Consider the following 20,230-nt stretch of genomic DNA (forward strand, 5'->3'; position numbering starts at 1 on the left):
ATGAGAAAAATTCACCAAAAGATCCAAATAAAAATAGAAACAGATATATTTTAGTCTTCATCCAATCTTTGAGACATTAGAAAGAGAGAGAAATAAACAAAAGAGAAAAAAATAGGTGGATCTGATGGATTAAAGAGTCTGACAAAATTAAAGAGTCTGCTCACTGATGCTTAGTATGGGTTCCGTCCAGATCTCAGTCCAGCCTTGGTCAAAACAATGGCAAAAGAGTTGAATTCCAGAGGTGAAGTGAGAGCAACTGCCTTTGACATCAAGGCAGTATTTGAGTGTGGCATCAAACAGCCCTAAGAAAATTGAAGTCAATGGGAATCAGGGGAAAGCTCCCCACTGGTTGGAGTCATACCTAGCACAAAGGAAGATGGTTGTGGTTGTTGGAGGTCAATCATCTCAGCCCCAGAACATCACTGCAGGAGTCCTTATGGTAGTATCCTAGGCCCAACCATCTTCATCTACTTCATCAATGACCTTTCCTTCAACATAAGGTTCAGAAGTGGGAAAGTTCACTGATGATTGCAGTGTTCAGGCCCATTTTCAACTCCTCAGGTAATGAACTAGTCTGTGTTCGCATGCAAAAGACCTGGACAATATACAGGCTTGTGCTGATAAGTGGCAAGTAACAATGGCACCACATGTCCCAGGCAATGACCATCTTCAACAAGCGAAAGTCTAATTGCCTCCCCTTGACATTCAATGGCATTTCTATCATTGAATTCCTCCACCATTCACATCCTGGAGCATCATCATTGACCACAAGCTTAATTGGTCCAGCTGCATAAATACTTTGGCTACAAGAGCAAATCAGAGGCTGAGTATTCTGTGGGGAATGACCCAGTTCCTGACTCTCCAAAGCCTTTCCACGATCTACAAGGCACAAGTTGGGAGTGTGATGGAATATTCACCACTGAATGATCACAGCTCCAAAAGCACCAAAGAAACTCGATATCATCCAGGGCAAAGCAGCCCACTTGATTGTCACCCCATTCACCACTGTTGCACAATGGCAGCAGTGTGTGCCATCTACAAGATGCACTGCAGCAATTTGCCAAGGTTTCTTCAACAACATTTCCCAAATCCACAAGCTCTAGAAGGACAAGGGCAGCAGGTACATGGGAACACCACCACCTACAAGTTCCCCTTCAAGTCACACACACCGTCCTGACGTGGAAATAGCAGCCTTCATTATCGCTGAGTCAAAATCCTGAAACTCTCTACCTAGCAGCTCTGTGGGTGTACCTTCACCACACAGATGGCAGCAGTTCAAGGGGGTGAATTACCACCACCCTCAAGGGCATTTAGAGATGGACAATGAATGTTGGCCTTGCCATGAATGAATAAGAAAAGAAATAATTGTTCCATGGGCAGTGTGTTGGTATTGGCCTTTCACCTGAGGTCAGAATTCAAATCCAGTCCAGACTAATGAGATGACCATCTTGTCTGTCTGCTGGACGCAAAGATCTTATGTGAAATGAGTTTACCCAAGGTGCTTGAGGTAATCTGAGATGAATTCTACTAAAGTTATAGTCTTTGAGAGACCACAGAACAAACCTGGCACCAATTGGCCACTCAACAAAATTGACAATTTCATCCTAAGACATGATAGGGATGGCTAATGTGGAAAATGGAAAACTCACACCGATGCATTAGGGGAGGTGATGCTGAGATTGGAGGAGGCATATTATCAAGACAGTGTAAAAGTAGCTTTGCTGTGTTTGCCTGGGAAGACTTGTTGCTGAAATTGGGTACTACAGTTCTTTCAAATGACATCATTCACCTGTATGAACACAGCACACACCAAGATGCTTTTCAAGAAATACTCTCTACCAAGACATTTATTTATTAGCGAATAATAACTTCTTTTGAATATAAAAAGAATTACATATTTGTACCTTGCATATCCAGCAGCACAGTCCCGGTGACATCGTCTAGTCCCTCAATTATTTCACATTTGTATTGACCGTAATCCTCCAAAGTTAAATCTGTTATTGTTATTGAGGCATCATTCTCATTCTCTAGAAAAACTCTTCCCTGGTAGTTTCCAAAACTTTTCCAGTTGTTTCCCAATGAAACAAATACATCAATTTCCTTGAGGTAATCAGAGGTGAGTTTGGTCCACTTGATCCTGACCTTAAGAGGGATTTGAACTGCACGCACAGGCACGGGTTTGTAATAGAACTTACAGGGCAAAGTGGCATTGCTACCTCGGTATGAGACAACTTTAGGCTGTTCGATCTTTATGCCCAGTCGTGATCCTTTATCTACAAAAAGAATAATGGATAGTGTTAACAGAGATCCAGTTGTATCATCTTTATGTAATCCTTATACTGCAAGGAACGGTTTAACATCAGAATTTGTTTTTGAAATAAATCAATATTGACAATGTAATATGTGGAAGTTGAATTGGTATAAGTATTTGAAGTTTGTCTAGATAGCATAGCACCAAAAATGTGCACATTAAACATTTAAAACACATTTATTAAAGTGGGAAGACCCTCTTATGTAAGTATTCCTATTGGCCTTAATACTATTTTTGAATGATTTAAGAATATTCAGAATGCCTTTTACAGTTTTAAGAATTTTTTTATACATGAATGTCGGTACTATCTACAATACTTTACCTTGGAGAATGAAAAATATCACAAATAAGACACTGCTTTCAAAATTATTTCAGAATTATGAAAATCAAATTGAATGATTACAAAATTATAGTCAATAGCTTATTCAAGTGAATGACAACATGCTGCATTTGATTCATAAGCTGCCAAATAAATCATGACTTGCACGAAGAAACAAGCTAACTGAGGGTATAAATCGTATAAAGGGTATCCACCTCTTATGGATGATGCACATGATTAACTATCCAAAATGAGTGTGCTCTGCTCCTTGCTTATTGCTCACTAGTAGAGATTTGCTAACTATTTTGCTGTTGGTTCTCAGTTTCTGTAAACCGGTTGATTATAAGCCAAAAGCCAGAAAGACATCAGTAAGCATTCTAACCTCTTGATCATTTACCAATACTTCAAACAACCAGCAAATAAATGTTCTATATTAATCTCAGTTTCATGAGTCCCAGGTAATGAACAGCTCAAATTCCATTACAAAAATGGTTCAAAAATGTATTCTGCAGGTCACCCAGATACAAATAAGCATGCATACATTACATGAATTGATTCACTGAGGATTATTAGCAATTCATTATCTGATGTAAACCTTCTGTTAGGGTGGGCATTACCATACATTAAAACATGTTCTTGGAATGAAAGAAGGAAGAATAGTCAAGTTTAGGAACACTAGAAGGCAATCTGAAAAAAATTGCACAAGAACCGGGTTAATAAATATGTGATTGGAACTAGGTGAGGTAATATAAAGAACAGATTTATTCTCAGTGACTGTATGGCTACAAATCTGCAGGATAATCAGATGAATGGAAATTGTCAAGATAGGGCAATAGGAATGTACAACACCAGAAAAAGACCATTGCAGTCCATCTAGCCAGCTCCAACGATGAAATGAAAAGATGAAATGAAAAGATGAAATGAAAAGATGAAATGAAAAGATGAAATGGGATCTGATTGGCAGAATGAGAAACATTTGTAAATAGAGATAAAATGGACATCTAACAAAGATTAAAAAGTAGTAATCTAATCCAAGGAGTTTATATGATGTCAACAGCCATGACAGCAAACAACCCGGAGAAAAGATTACAGTCTAAAAATGACTCCAGAGTATCTATTATAATTCTCTATTTTTGCTGGCAAGGGCTGTTGGTGCAGATGCCGACAGATAGTATGCAAAATGTTTTCTTAATGTATGAGAATGCCCACTCTAATAAATCACAGCAGTTTTCCATCATATATATTAATTGTTAATAATCCTCAGTCAATCAAGTAATTTAATGCATGATAGTTTATTTGTATTAGGATGACCTTCAGAATACATTCTCGACCCATTTTTGAATTAGGATTCATTTCTTTCTTTTTTTATTTAGAGATACAGCACTGAAACAGGCCCATCGGCCCACCGAGTCTGTGCCGACCATCAATCACCCATTTATACTAATCCTACACTAATCCCATATTCCTACCACATCCCCCTACCACCTACACTAGGGGCAATTTATAATGGCCAATTTACCTATCAACCTGCAAGTCTTTGGCTGTGGGAGGAAACCGGAGCACCCGGCGAAAACCCACGCGGTCACAGGGAGAACTTGCAAACTCCACACAGGCAGTACCCAGAATTGAACCCGGGTCGCTGGAGCTGTGAGGCTGCAGTGCTAACCACTGCTCATTAAGCTGCTCATTATCTGAGACTTGTGGGGCTAAGATTACTCAACTAGCAAGTATGAAGCAGGATGAAGTACAAGTTATGAAAACCTTACCCTTCTTCGTAAGTAGTACATATTACAGTTCTAGACATCAGCAAAACAACAACATTCAATGGAGTGTGGCACCAAGCAATCCCAGTAAGACTGAAGTAAATGGGGTGTTGGGGGAAATTCTCCAATGGCTGTGGTGATTGTTGGAGAGCATGAAGATATAGCTACACAAAAGCAGGAAGTCCAAACAATTTTGTGACAATGATCTTAAATAATATCATCTGTTTAGCATCATTTTATGGCAAGAAACAAACATTAAAATGCAAAGAATGTTTAATGCAATTTGTACAAAATCAGAGTTGCATATTTATATCTAGATGTTAGTTGGTTTTGTAATGTTATGATTAATTACCATCTTGAGTTAGACTTGCATAAACCCAAACCAAAGGATGGTTTTGAATAAACTAAATTTCATTTTAATTTGCTAACTAAAAACCTATTCCAAGCAATTATGATAAGAGTTAATGAATTGAGCTTGCAAGGTTACCAACAACATCTTCTGTTATCTGGGTCATATCATAAGTATAGTGAATGTGGCCTACATATCAGGAATATATGTGATAGTGTCTATGGGTACTTTCTGTTTCATTAGAAAGACATTTTCATTTAAAGTTTGATGAATTTAAACAGGAATATAGTACTGAATTACTATTTTGTGAATTTTCAGTGTGTTTTATCATGGATAGGTTTTCAGCATTGAATTTATCTTCATATGGGGTGGACTTTTATACTCCCTCCGCAGCAGCTTTGGAGGTGGGGAGAGCATAAAAACAGGTGGGATGGTGGCGCTGAGTGCCACCCCTGCCCTTGTTGCCGACCCCCCCCACCACTCGCCGGCGACCCTCACCCTCCCGCTCTGACCTACCTTAAGCCTGATTCCAGCGCCACTCCTTGATGTGTCTGGTCATTGCAGCTATTGGTCTCTGATTGGCTGGCCCACTCTGCAAGGCTGGGAATTCTGATGACGGGGTCCTAAATCTTACAGAAGACCTGCCACTGTCCAGTTAAGTGCCTGATTGGCACTAAATTTTGCAGAACTTCCATACAACAGGCAACGTGGGAACCTCAGCGTCAGTTTGCCCCAACATTGAGACCCCTGCCACCAGCATAAAATTCCCCCATGGCCTTTTTGTATCAATTAATCAAAATATTCTAAGATATACTTCTTTGTAATTAATTAACATTACTTTCTTTCAGAGTGTGAAATGTATCTCGTTTATATTCTGTTATTTCCTCCCTAGTCCCTCAACTGTGTTCCCTGCATCACACACCATTCAAAGCTACAAGGGCAGATAGCAATCCTGATTGTGCACAGCCCTTCAATAGTGCCACTAAGTGGAGTGCCATGGTGTGGCATGTGGTGAAGGCAAGACTGACTCTCTAAATTTTCCTCCTTTGTTGTTGGCATTTCTTCACAATGACCTGGCTGAGATCAGTAACTTACCAAATAGAGAATACGAGCATGAACCCACATCTTATCAAGCCACTGTTCTGCTTCCTAATTGACATTAGTTAGTAACTATTATTAAAGATGCTTGTTTAAACTTGGATATATTGATTATAGCTGTATTCATGATCCAAGTTAATTTCAGTTGAATTAATCTATAATTCAGTTTTTGTCTGTCTGGACTGTTTTGATTGGTCAGTTTAAGTGATGCATCTATTCGTGGATTTATTTGGTGGGTGGCGCCTGGCACATATGGAGGCGTGTGGGGTGCGCGGAAGACTGGAGCGCATGACACATGTGTAGCTGGCATCAGTTGGTGGCAGCAGTGGCAGGGTGGGGGAGCTGTTGGAGAATAAAAACAGCAGAACATCAGGGGAGCCCAACAAAGTTACCCTGGCTGGAGAGATTGTTTCCGTGAGGAGGGGGATGGGATTGATGGGAGAGAAAACAAGAGGGGGATGGGGATGACATGGGAGGGATGGAAGAAATAGGATGGGGATGGCATGGCATCAGATGGAGGAGATGACATGGGAGGGGTCGATGAGATGATGGTTAAGTGTGGCAAAATGGCAGAGACAATTTTGATAGCGATTATTCAAAAGTGAATTCTTTGTACTAAAAATGAAGATTTCTGAAAATAGAGACATTTTGTCAAAGTTTTTCATCTTGCACTCATCGGGACAATCGCAAGAATACCAATGTCAGGGAAACAACAAATTTATACTGTATGAGAAGGCTGATTGGTTGGCAAGTGGACTCTGATTGGTAGAGGCGTTGCCATGGAGAATGCACCAGTTTATAGTGACTGACAGTTAACTGCCAAACTTTGTCTGAAATTTAAACCAGGCAGTTTGGCTCTGATTGTCATTGCCCTGAGGAATGAACCAGCGAATGGCTGTCACTTATTTTATTTAGCTGAAACAGGCACATTGTGTGTCTATATTCTTTCAGTCTTCAAATAACAGGGCCCTGTGTATTAATATATTAGCTTCCAGCCCATCAGCTGTAAACCTGCCTTGCAACTCAGGAGAAAACAGTTCTCAATTAAACTCTCATATTCTATGATTATAAATAAGTCACAAGTCCAGACACTTGACAAAATTTGTATTTATATTCCTATGCCTGTTTTTACACATGGACAGCTTTATGTCACTTTTTCTAGAGTAGGAAATTTTGATTCTGTTAAAGTCTTTGGTGAAAGAATAACTAGAAATATTATTTAAATAAATACTGTTTCAATAAAGATAGTAATTTGACTACAAATATTTTGAGGGTGTCTGATATTTGGTATGAATATTCTCATGAGAAGAATTACTCTGATTATGTGTCGCAACATCATAAATATGTTCTTTCCTCTGGTTGGTACTTCTCGTGAAAACGTAAATGCATTCATTTTGAATATGTTTACAGTTTTGCTAGGATATCTACCAGAGGAAACATCAATAAACATTTATGACATTACACAAAGCAACACAAGTGCTCATCCCAAATAATCTTTACTGGGAAATTTTATTTTCTATTGAAACCAATATCTGCTGTACCTAAACTTTTGAGTGCCAGACTTTTTCAGTCAAATATTAAAAAGGTTAAATGACCTCAAAATTCTAAAGGTATTACACATGTAGGTGACACTGTAAACACGATGTAATGTTACAAATTAAGAACAATGGAGTCAGGCAGTATGTTATGTGATGACCAACAAGCAAACACAAAAGAAACATGAAAATTCCCACATCCCCCATTGAGCTAGAAACAATCTCTGAACATGCTTCTAAACACTTTTATCAATTCTCCATCCCTTAACCTACTTTTACCTTTGAGCACATTTTCAGCTTTAAAACTCTTAAACCTTGCCCACTAAGTAGGATTCGGGCCCCAGCCCTTCCCCTTAATTATGCAGGCTTTTGGCCCTCATTTTCCCCCTACTGACCACTGTGCAAGTTTTTGATTCTTAACCCCCCCCCCCCACCACCACCATCATGAATATTATTTTAGCCTTAAGTCACTTTGCAATCCACTGACCAAGTTTTTGGCCCATAACCCCCACCACCCCACCCCACCACTGATAAGGTTTTGCCTTTCAATCTCCCTTCACCACTAAGCAAGACTTTGAATCCAACAAGATTTTAACTACTTTCCCCTATTCCTGCTGGCTGCATTTCCTGTTCCAACTCCTCGATTGGCTGCCATTCTTTTCTCCCCCAATACCTTAGCAGCTGCAATTGCCCCTCACAGGCTATTCCTATCTTGCTGCACTTCCTCTTTGACAATAATGCTTTCGCAGCAACTACACCATTTCTCTTCCTGATGGCTGACTGTTCCATGCCTTAATTTACTATTTCCCCCATGACCTGGGTGCCCTTCTCAGCCCTCCCTTAGCTCCCGCTCTCCTTTCCCTTTCTGTCCCTTCCAAATTCCCGCTCCTTTCTCCCCACCCTCTTCCCTCTTTTCCCACTATTTTCTTCATCCCCTTCTATTCCTACTCCATTTACCCTCTTCCTCTTCCCTTCCTACTTTCTCTCCCTGCCTCATCACCTCCCCTCCTCCCTCCTCTTTTTCCTCCTATTTAGTCCCTCCAACTCCTTTTCCCTTCCCTGCTTCCCCACATTGATTCTATTACCCACCCCCCCCCACCCCGCATTCTGTCATCCAGCTTGATCTGATACATGTCTGTTGGTCTTTACTACCTGCAACATCACGGGAGACCAACTAGAACTAAAATTGCTCAGTGATATTATGGATGGTATTATTCACAATCTATGTATACAAACAGCACTGAAAATAACATTTTTTTCTTGTAACTTTTAAGTGACATTGACTTCGATGCCTTTTTACATTCTTGAATTAACCATTTATTGCCAATGACACAGCAAAATCCCTCAGATTTCTCAGGCACTATGCAAGAAAAATGGAAGCATGCAAGTTGAAGCGCTTGTCAAGAGGAAGAAGGCGGCTTATGTTAGGATGAGACGTGAAGGCTCAGTTAGGGCGCTTGAGAGTTGCAAGCTAGCCAGGAAGGATCTAAAGGGAGAGCTAAGAACAGCAAGGAGAGGACACGAGAAGTCATTGGCGGATAGGATCAGGGAAAACCCTAAGGCTTTCTATAGGTATATCAGGAATAAAAGAATGACTAGAGTTAGATTAGGGCCAATCAAGGATAGTAGTGGGAAGTTGTGTGTGGAATCAGAGCAGATAGGGGAAGCGTTAAATGAATATTTTGCATCAGTATTTACAGTAGAGAAAGAAAATGTTGTCGAGGAGAATACTGAGATTCAGGCTACTAGGCTAGATGGGATTGAGGTTCACAAGGAGGAGGTGTTATCAATTTTGGAAAGAGTGAAAATAGATAAGTCCCCTGGGCCAGATGGGATTTATCCTAGGATTCTCTGGGAAGGTAGGGAGGAGATTGCAGAGCCTTTGTCCTTGATCTTTATGTCGTCATTGTCGACAGGAATAGTGCCGGAAGACTGGAGGATAGCAAATGTTGTCCCCTTGTTCAAGAAGGGGAGTAGAGACAGCCCTGGTAATTATAGACCTGTGAGCCTTACTTCGGTTGTGGGTAAAATGTTGGAAAAGGTTATAAGAGACAGGATTTATAATCATCTTGAAAAGAATAAGTTCATTAGCGATAGTCAGCACGGTTTTGTGAAGGGTAGGTCGTGCCTCACAAACCTTATTGAGTTTTTCGAGAAGGTGACCAAACAGGTGGCTGAGGGTAAAGCAGTGGATGTGGTGTATATGGATTTCAGTAAGGCGTTTGATAAGGTTCCTCATGGTAGGCTAAAGCAGAAAATACGGAAGTATGGGGTTGAAGGTGATTTAGAGCTTTGGATCAGAAATTGGCTAGCTGAAAGAAGACAGAGGGTGGTGGTTGATGGCAAATGTTCATCCTGGAGTTTAGTTACTAGTGGTGTACCGCAAGGATCTGTTTTGGGGCCACTGCTGTTTGTCATTTTTATAAATGACCTGGAAGAGGGTGTAGAAGGGTGGGTTCGTAAATTTGCGGATGACACGAAGGTCGGTGGAGTTGTGGATAGTGCCGAAGGATGTTGTAGGGTACAGAGGGACATAGATAGGCTGCAGAGCTGGGCTGAGAGATGGCAAATGGAGTTTAATGCGGAAAAGTGCGAGGTGATTCACTTTGGAAGGAGTAACAGCAATGCAGAGTACTGGGCTAATGGGAAGATTCTTGGTAGTGTAGATGAACAGAGAGATCTTGGTGTCCAGGTACATAAATCCCTGAAGGTTGCTACCCAGGTTAATAGGGCTGTTAAGAAGGCATATGGTGTGTTAGCTTTTATTAGTAGGGGGATCGAGTTTCGGAGCCATGAGGTCATGCTGCAGCTGTACAAAACTCTGGTGAGACCGCACCTGGAGTATTGCGTGCAGTTCTGGTCACTGCATTATAGGAAGGATGTGGAAGCTTTGGAAAGGGTGCAGAGGAGATTTACTAGGATGTTGCCTGGTATGGAGGGAAGGTCTTACGAGGAAAGGCTGAGGGACTTGAGGTTGTTTTCGTTGGAGAGAAGGAGGTGGAGAGGTGACTTAATAGAGACATATAAGATAATCAGAGGGTTAGATAGGGTGGATAGTGAGAGTCTTTTTCCTCGGATGGTGATGGCAAACACGAGGGGACATAGCTTTAAGTTGAGGGGTGATAGATATAGGACAGATGTCAGAGGTAGTTTCTTTACTCAGAGAGTAGTAGGGGCGTGGAACGCCCTGCCTGCAACAGTAGTAGACTGGCAAACTTTAAGGGCATTTAAGCGGTCATTGGATAGACATATGGATGAAAATGGAATAGTGTAGGTCAGATGGTTTCACAGGTCGGCGCAACATCGAGGGCCGAAGGGCCTGTACAGCGCTGTAATCTTCTAATTCTAATTCTAATTCTAAAAACACTGACTGAAAAAATTTACAAAGTCATGACAATTAGGCCAAGGCAAAATCAAACATCATTACTGTGGGTAACTGGAACAATATTGACAGGCACAGCCACTATTCATCATATCTAGCTGCAATAGTCATCCTCAAACCATTTTAAATGTACACAAACTCTTATTGGCTGGAATTTTTCACTTGTCGGACGGGAGCTGTCCACTGACCGAAAAGTTGGTGGCGAGCCTGCCTTCACCGGGCCTGGGGATCCAGCCCAGATTTTATGGTCCCCAGGCACTTAATAGTCTGAGCGGGACTTCAACCTCATTGATGCAGGAAATACTGCCTAATGGAGCTGCCGGCCAATCAGCGGGCCAGCAGCTCTTAGTCCCGGCAGTGCCACAGGGAATGGTAGCCACTGCTGGGACTGCAACCCAGCTTCATGATCAAGATGCTTGCCTTTAAAAATTGCATTCCATTCCCCGTTCCCGCCTCCATAATTCTTCCAGCACCCATAATTGAGAGTTGGACTCGCTTCCAGGCCAGTTACTTATTTAGCATTGAGCAAAGCCAGTAGTTATCGCACATCTCTAATTGCACTTGAGAAGGTGGTGGTGAGCTACCTTCTAGAAATGATGCAGTCCATGTGGTGTAGATACACCCACAATGCTGTTGATACACCCGCAGTGCTGTTACATAGGGTGTGCCAAGGTTTTGACTCAGTGACGATAAAGGGACAGCGATATATTTCCAACACAGGATGGTGTGTGACTTGAAGGTGGCAGTGCTTTCATGTGCCTGCTGCCCTTCTCCTTCTACATGGTACAGGTCACAGCTTTGGAAGATGCAGGCGATGAAGCCTTGGTGAGTTGCTGCAGGGCATCTTGTAGATGGTACACACTGCTGCCGCTGTGTGCTGGTGATGGAGGGAATGATCGTTTAAGGTGGTGGATAGGGTGGTAATCAAGCAGGCTGCTTTGTTCCAGGTGATGTCAAGCTTCTAAAGTGTGATTGGAGCTGCACTCATCCAGGCAAGTGGAGAATATTCCATCTGAAGCAAATTCTTGGCATGAACTACCCATGCCAGGGCAATTGTCAACTTGCAGTTTGGCTGGTCAGCTAAGATTTTATGCAGCATTTCATCAACCACTGCGTGATTCCTTTCACAGAGCCCATTACGGTAAAGACTTTCAGCTGCAGTATTCATAGCCATAATGTTCATGTTTTCACACATTTCTCTGAACTAGTCATTGACAAATTCCCCTTCATTATCAGTCAGAAACTTAGCTGGTGCTCCAAGTTCATTTCTCCATACATTTTGTCTATAATCACCCTTTTGTCCTTGCTAGTTATTATTGTAGAAAGACTAAATCTAGTTGCGAGGTCTATAAAATGTAGAATGAAAATATTCATGTCTCTGTCCCACACCTTTAAATCCATGGCAACTACCTCGTTAAAGTCACATGCTAATCGAAGACTGACAATATGACTTGATAGTGTCCTCCAATACTTTTTACAGATTTCACACTTTTCACTAATCTCTTCCATTATCTTCATATACTCTTCACCAATCACACCTGCATTTTTTAGCAGGGATTTTAATCTCCGACAAGAAGGGTAAGCAAATTATCTGGATAACATTAAGACAATTTGCTTTTATCTTTGATTCTTAACACTTGACCAGAAACATTAGGTTTTGTTAATGCCTTGACTGGGTAAACTGTAAATTCACTGACTTTGCAAAAACAATTGCTTTATCATGCTCCATATCAAGTTTCATTTGCGCCTTTTTCATTGAAGACTTACACAACAGTAAAAGGTATCACACTAGAGACTACATCAATACTGATAAAGTGGCTTACTCTAGCTATTTCACATGGAATTACTATTCTATTTAGTGACTTCAATGTGTTGTCATCACCAAACCTAAAGCTGGTAGTACTTTTAGACTCGTTAACCTTGCATTGATCCTCACCACTAAGGGAATTCAGATAATATTGTACCCAATCAGTTCCACATACTGCCGATGTGCAAGCACAGTCTAATACAACACAGTTGAACGAATCTGTAACTAACACATTCATCACAGGACTAAAACTCTTTGTGACTAGTACAATTCATTCAGATGCATCAATATCTTCTTCTTCTGCCTCAATTCTCTGTGTTGTTTGTTATTTCAAGGACTCTGCCCCTCTGCTTAGGGCAGTTCATTACCTAATGATACTTTGAGTCACATCTGAAGCACCTATTAACAGTTCCTTGGGAATTCCTGGGATTCATTCACCTCTGATTGCTGTTCTAATTCTGTCTTCCACTGCAATAGTCAGACCTGCTAAAAGTGCATTCATCCTCATTCCTCCTGTCTTTCTAACTCTTCCATTGTATTATGCCTGCTTCCAGTATCTGGACCATTTCAAAATCTAGTAAATATTGAGCCCTCTATTCTTTGTGTCACCGAAGATGCCCTGTTTGTTCTACCAGGGCTTCTGGAAATGACTGTTTTCCCAGGAATTTCTTTAAGGCTGCTGACATTTCATCCAACAAGGTGTCTTTGTCCAAGAACCAAATCCCAGTTAGAAGCAGGAGCCAGTCCATATGAGACACCCTAGCACAATCTAGCAATTTAAATACTAGCACTGAACCAGGGATCTCCAAATTGAATGTTCTCAATCTTCTACAAAGTCTGTTAAAGTCCATGATATATTCCTCCATTGAATAACCATCTGTTTTCCAAAATCTATCAAAGTCTGACCATGCCTCATATGCATTCAATACGTCAATTGTTTTGTAAATTTCATCCAAGAATTCTAACAGAAGATCCAACCCTTCATCAGTATCCAACTGACAAGCATCCAGTTCACAAAACACTTGACTTCTGATTTTACTTTTGGTAGGAAGTGACAACGCTAAGGCCATAACTTGTTTCCTCTTTGGTAAAGATGTAACCCATGTCCACATATCCACTTTATCCTTCCACTCGTTATATGGGTCAGACTCAGAGAACATCAGAGGGTAATCATAGCCTGATAATTTACACTTGCTTTCTGCCATATTTTCCACAATAGCCCATGAGATTTTAGTTTCCTATGTTGAAAAAAAATCCTAGTTTCCAATCTTCAGCTTTAGGCAACCATCCACTGCTACCATGTTAAACTCCAGAAAGCATGTTATGAAAGGATAATGCTGGGGCCTATCTTTACTCAGTTTCACATTTATTGTGCAGAGTACTCACTCAAACCCTCCACCAGTCTCAGTAAGTGTCTGCTTATAAGTGCTTAAGTAAGCACCACCTGCATATCATCAAACAATTGATACACAATTAACAGATTCACACAGAGCCGACTCGGCTGTGGATGAGCCAGTAGCAAATGATCAGTCTGCCACTTCAGGACTCAGTGGTACTGAGTGAAGGGCCTCCTCCATCCCAACAGGCTCATTGTAGTCTTGAGGCACAATTAACATCTCAGAATCCTCATCCTTTTGTGGCACTTAGGCACACTGTTAGAATGAGCCTTAGGAAAATAGGAAAGTCACCTGTGGGATTCTGTGCTGAAAATTCACTGTATTATAAATGTTTTTTCATCCATTGTTGGAAAGGTTTACTTTGTAAGTCTATGATGACAGCAAGGATCTGATACTTCACACTTCAGTAATCTGTTGGCTTGTATTTTAAGTCAATGCACCATTCAGGGAGGAATGGAGTGATGTAATATAAAGGCAGTTTAGACAAGATAAAGATGCTATATTAAGCTAAGTATGCTTTGACAGGCAGTAATTTATGCTTCAGGGAAGATGGCCTAATTATGCTTCAATCACCGTCATCTTACTGTTGCAATTGTTGCTTCATGTGCTTCCTCTTTCTGTGGCTCATATTCTATGTCCATGATGTCCTCCAATAACCTTAAGGCTTCTCTGGGTATATAAACTGTAGAGAACACAACAAGCCACCACAATTTGTGATACCATGTGTAAGACCCCTCTTTGATCTAAAGGTTCTTGTCTTTACTCTTGATATCAATGGCACACAACAACTTGGATATTGTTTCACTAAATGTGATACACCTTTATTAAATCTCTAAGCAATAGTACATACTCACAATGACACTGGTTGCTTAGGAATCCTGCAAGCTAGAGTCCGTCTCAGGTAGTCAGTCCTTCGATAGAGCTCCGAGCGCAATTTTGGAGTGGCTGAGCAGGCCACTTCACCGACTGCAGTAACAACGTCCTTGAGGGCTGTAGCTTTATACACCTTCCTGACTCTGGCCGTTGGCATATAAGGTAATGTTTTGAATTGGGGCATCTGATTGGGTTTCAATACCTTATCAATCCCACCCTGGCTATGGAAGACCACCTGCATGTGGTCATATCCTGTACTCAGCAGGGGGAGTTCTTAGGTGCATACCACCCATGGATGTGATATCTGCATCTTGATAAGGCAAGAAGGAAACCATTCACACATATTTTAATAGGCCATTGTCCCTCAGTGTGGTTGTAGACAGGCTGTTTAATATTCTAACAGCCCAGGCTACCATATCAGTGGCATGTCCTGATTCATCTATCTGTGTGTGTACATGTGGGGGCTCCTAATTCACTTACATAATCTTTTATTTAAAAAAAAAATCAATATGAACCCCAGCGAATGATGTCTTCAGTCAGAATTCTTCTCCCTACGTAGCTCCGTCTTCTTACCACCATGAGACAACCTCTGCCCACAGGACTCCACCACAACCAGTTTACATGGTTTACATGATTTACATGATTAAGACTGATTAATACAATTAAGGTAAATAATGCATTGGCTTACACATGCTCAGAGCTTACTGAAGGGCCTCTGAACCTATCCAGACATCTGAACTTTCCTTTTAGCCTTCCTATTGATTGCTCAATGCAAATTCTTGTTCTTACGTGACAGTCATTGTATCTCTTTTGTGCCTCATTGGTAACCCTACACAGTGGTATTAAATCTGACAGCGCAGAAGGAGTTCATTCGGCTCATTGTGCCTATGCTGGCTAAATGGTATGAAAAGGAGAGGGGAGCCTTTGTCTCCAATGAACTATCATGACACTTAGCATTCCCTGTGAAACAGCAGAGACTTTCAAATGCCAGAGTATAAATACATCATGGCAGCAGTAAATATTAGTGGCAATCAAATGCAGGAATTGATGTCTCGAATTCCATACAAGTTGAACATTGAGGGAGTGACATCCCTTTCTGTTAGCCACATGAGTGCAGTCAGTTTCATCAATAACTCAAAGAGACCCTGCAACTCCCTTCTTTCTGGGTGTTGTCTTATTAGACGTGATACCTGTGCAGCTGCTCACTTCTTCTCTTCCACATTTTCCTGAAACATCATCAGATATCATCGATACTACAATCCCTATTGGAAATCCCAGTTTGTAGAGTTCACAGAAGTTATAACAAATTGACCAGGCTGAGAATCTACTTCAGGGTGTCAGTTTCAGATGAATAGGGCAAAAAGCTTTCCCAACTTTTTGGAGGTGAAGGAAAGTCAGAACCAAAACCGAGTACCTAACAAAAATCTTTTGCAGTGTACCTTTAGCACTCCATCTGCTTTTATCAACTAGTCCTGGCAAACACAGTTGCTTTATGTAGCTGCTTATTAGAAGGGTAGAATTCAGGACAAGAATGGAGGAATTGAGATCATTAAAATGAAAAAGTGACTTGTTCTGCTAGATACGGAGGAACTATCTCCTCTGGAATAAGGGGCCACAATCTTAAAATTAGAGCTAGGCCAATTAGTGCTGAAATCAGGTGAAGTTTTTCACACAAAGGGTAATAGAAATCTGGAACTCTTTCTTCAAAAAGGGCTATGGATGCGAGCCAAACTGAAATTTTTAAGACTGAGCCCTGTAGAGTTTTATTAAGTAAGGGTATCAAGGGATATGGATCAAAGGTAAATAAATAGAGTTGAGGTGCAGGTCAGCTATGATCTGATTAGAGGGCAGAACAGACCCAAGGCACTAAATGGCCTACTTCTGTTCCTGTGTTTTCATGTACTAATATACCGGGCCCAAAATTCTGCACCTGTCTCCTGCTGCAACTGTGGTGTCAAAAGTTTTGGCTGCATGGGCACTAGTTATAAGCACTGGAGTGGTGTGGGTGCCTACCAACCCCATGCTAGTTAGTTGCATTCCCAGTGACCTTACAAACTCTGGCAGGATCAGTGGTGGAGGACACTATCATGCATAATCTTGGTGCAACTGCCAGGATCACATTCTGAGGAACTTCAACCCTACAATCTTAAATTATTAATACATTGTGAAAATAATTAGGGATGATTGGGAGTGATTAGTAAGAATGTAATTCATTTAAAGACTCCAGGTGATGTCAGTCACCACAAAGCTCTGGTCATTTATGGGTGTCACCTGAAGACAGAGTGAATACCGACCTAATGCTCACTCTGTACAATTTATCTTTATTTAATATGATATAGACTATAATCCCTTTTTGTAACTATCCAGTTCCATCTCAAATCGTCCTATCTGCATTGTCGTCCATTCACTCAATGCGTTCATTAACTTAGAGGTTTCCCAAGACTCTTTTGCTGTCCCACTCAGCAGCTTCTGAACATCAATGATCTCCACCCATTATCCAACACTATCCATTCTTACTATTGATTCCAATCTACCTTTAACAAGTTCCTTCAAATCACATGAGGTCAGATTTTGCTGAAGCAGGGAATCTAATGGCGTCTGCCATTAGTTAAAAACTTAACTCTGCACTCTTCAACACAAAAGATTTTTGGCAACGAAGTTGCTGCAAGTGTGACCTAATAATGTGGGAAACAGGGCATCTGGGACCTGAATGAGTACGGCAACCAATAGGGTATCTCCTTATCTCATGAGATTTAAGGATTGGGAAATGCAATGTATTTGTATCATATGCTAATGAAGTGATGATGTAATGATGTGATGACATCATGAAGTAAATAAACATTTCCTTGAACCTGCCATGCTTGATGTCCATCTTGTCTGCTAGTGCCTCCCAAATATATCACAGAAAATGCCGATGAGTATGGGGATAAAAGTCTGTCAATCCAGGCAGCAAACAGCATCAGGGACTGCAGTGAACAAGATTAACCAGCTTCTGATGACCTACCTTCTCGGATGGCGAAGATTTTGGCTGGATTGTGCGAAGCCTGAGCCTCAGGCTGTTTCCTCGGTTGAATGGGATGCTGCAGGGTCCTAATGTGCATTGGATTCAAAGTGTTCATTTGGGTGAGAGAATATTTTCAACCGCCGATTAGACTGGTTTTAGGTAACACTATTACGGATAGCTGTAGTAAAGTGTTTACTGAGTTACTGTGTATTTTCAAACACAACAATATGGCTGAGCCCACGGGATACATCGGAAGGCTAGGAACATATGAGAAGGCTCAAGATCCATTCAGTTCATATATTGATAAAATGGACCTATTTTTCCGAGCTAATAACATTTTTGAACTCAAAGGTGTTAATGAAGAGGTCAAGTCTCAGAATTAGGCAATTCTGAAGCACAAGAAAGCATTTTGCGAACGGAAATTGGCCTGGAAGTTACAGACCTTCTTGCTCCCAACAAGGCAAAAGATGTGCCATTCAAAATAATTATCATCATAAGTTGGAGGGACATTTCAGCCCAAAACCACTGGAGATAGTGGAAGGCAACAGATTTGTGACCAGAAATCAGAAAAGTAATGAAACAGTTGCTGAGTATATTGTGGCACTGAAGAATTTATCACTACATTGGAACTTTGGCACATTCTTAGACAGTGCATTATGAGACAGATTTGTGTGTGGATTAGTGCATGAAAGAATCCGATCAAAGTTCTAAACACACAAGATCTTGCATTTGAGCTAGCGTGTAAGATTGCTTTTTTGATAGAGATGACATCAAAGAATGCTCGGGAATTTTGTCCTATGCCAGTGACTAGTATCGCTTCTGTCCACTGTCAGAAAGCTTATGCCAAGCCTAAAGTGGAGAGACCTAGTCAAAAATGTGGAGTTCACAATCTTGAATTGAATCCAGAGTGACTAAGTGAAGAGGAGCTAGGGTAGTACTACATTTATGCCACTAGCAATCACTCAAATGACAGAGAGTTTTCTACAAAGGTGTTGGTAAATCAACAGTACATCAACATGCACATTGATACAGCTGCAGATTGCTCCATTATAAATTGAGATTATTAGATTAGATTAGAGATACAGCACTGAAACAGGCCCTTCGGCCCACCGAGTCTGTGCCGAACATCAGCCACCCATTTATACTAATCCTACACTAATCCGTACGAGATACGTACGAGAGCACAGTTCAGTTGAAACCCTGCTTTGGTGAGGTATTAGAAATGTGTGGACAAATGGAGTGCAATGTCCAATATAAGGACAAGTCCCTCAAGTTACCCATTGTTGCAGCCAGATACCTCAACAAATCAACATTAACGGCAAAGACTGACGTCATAAGCTGAAGTTAGACTAGAAGCATTTTTTCCAAGTTGAGATGACCAAGAAGCTTAATCAGCTACTGAATAGTTACAGCAACATTTTCCAGGATAGCTATGAATGTGTAATTGGCGTTAAAGTGCACATCTGAATAAAGCCTGATACAAAACCAGGATATTGCAAAGCTAGGCCGGTTCCTTATGCTCTCAAAACCCAGGTTGAAGAGGAACTAAACAAGCTAGAGAGGAATGGTGTGCTAGTGAAAACTGATCATAGTGATTGGGTAATCCCACTTATAGTAGTGCCCAAGTCAGACAAAACGTAAGACTTTGTGGGGACTACAAAATCACAATCAATGAGGCAGTGGATGATGAGTAGTATCTGTTACTGACCTCTCAAGATTTGTATGTGGAGTTAATGGGATCCAAGCTATTCACGAAATTGGATTTGTACCATACTTACAGCATAAGTATGTGGATCACAAGAGTCAGCAGTATCTCACGATAAACATGCACATGGGGTTTATATTCCTATGCGAAGCTGTCCTAATGGTATATTTCTCTGAAAATCTTTTAAGCTACAATGGATAAGATTTTGCAAAGAGTGCCACATTGCTTGTCTAATCAGTATGATGTGTTGATTGTGACCACAAGACTGGAGGAGAATCTTCAAATGTTGGATGAAGTGTTAAAAAGGTTCAATGATCTCAATGTGAAGTTGAAAAAGAGCAAGTGTGCTTTTGTGCAATCTGAGGAAGTATACCTTGGCTTGAAAATAAATGCAAAAGGACTACAGCCAGTGAAACAAAAGATAGGGGCTATAGTCAATGCCCCAAAGCCAAAAGATATGTCTGAGCTTAGATCTTTTCTAGGCGTGGTTCAATACTACTCGTGATTTCTGCCTGATCTTGCAACAGTGTTAGCTCCACTACGTGAGTTGTTGAAGAAGGATGTGAACTGGGAATGGTCTAAAGATCAACAAGATATTTATGATGCATGTAAGAGAAGCTTGACCAGTGATGCACCACTTGTTTATTATGACACAAATTGTTACCTGAAGCTAGCATGTGGTGCTTC

General features: G+C 40.9%; 1 protein-coding gene across 1 annotated transcript in view; it reads right to left on the reverse strand.

The window, feature by feature from the left end:
• LOC137368680 (hyaluronan and proteoglycan link protein 1-like) overlaps positions 1-20,230 on the reverse strand; it is a 143,524-nt gene that overhangs the window by 41,684 nt on the left and 81,610 nt on the right. The window contains exon 3 of the mRNA XM_068028828.1: positions 1,905-2,273. Within this exon, the coding sequence (XP_067884929.1) occupies positions 1,905-2,273 (369 nt within the window). The remainder of the gene's footprint in view (positions 1-1,904; positions 2,274-20,230) is intronic.

Source organism: Heterodontus francisci, chromosome 4 (assembly GCF_036365525.1).
Source record: "Heterodontus francisci isolate sHetFra1 chromosome 4, sHetFra1.hap1, whole genome shotgun sequence".
NCBI lineage: Eukaryota > Metazoa > Chordata > Chondrichthyes > Heterodontiformes > Heterodontidae > Heterodontus > Heterodontus francisci.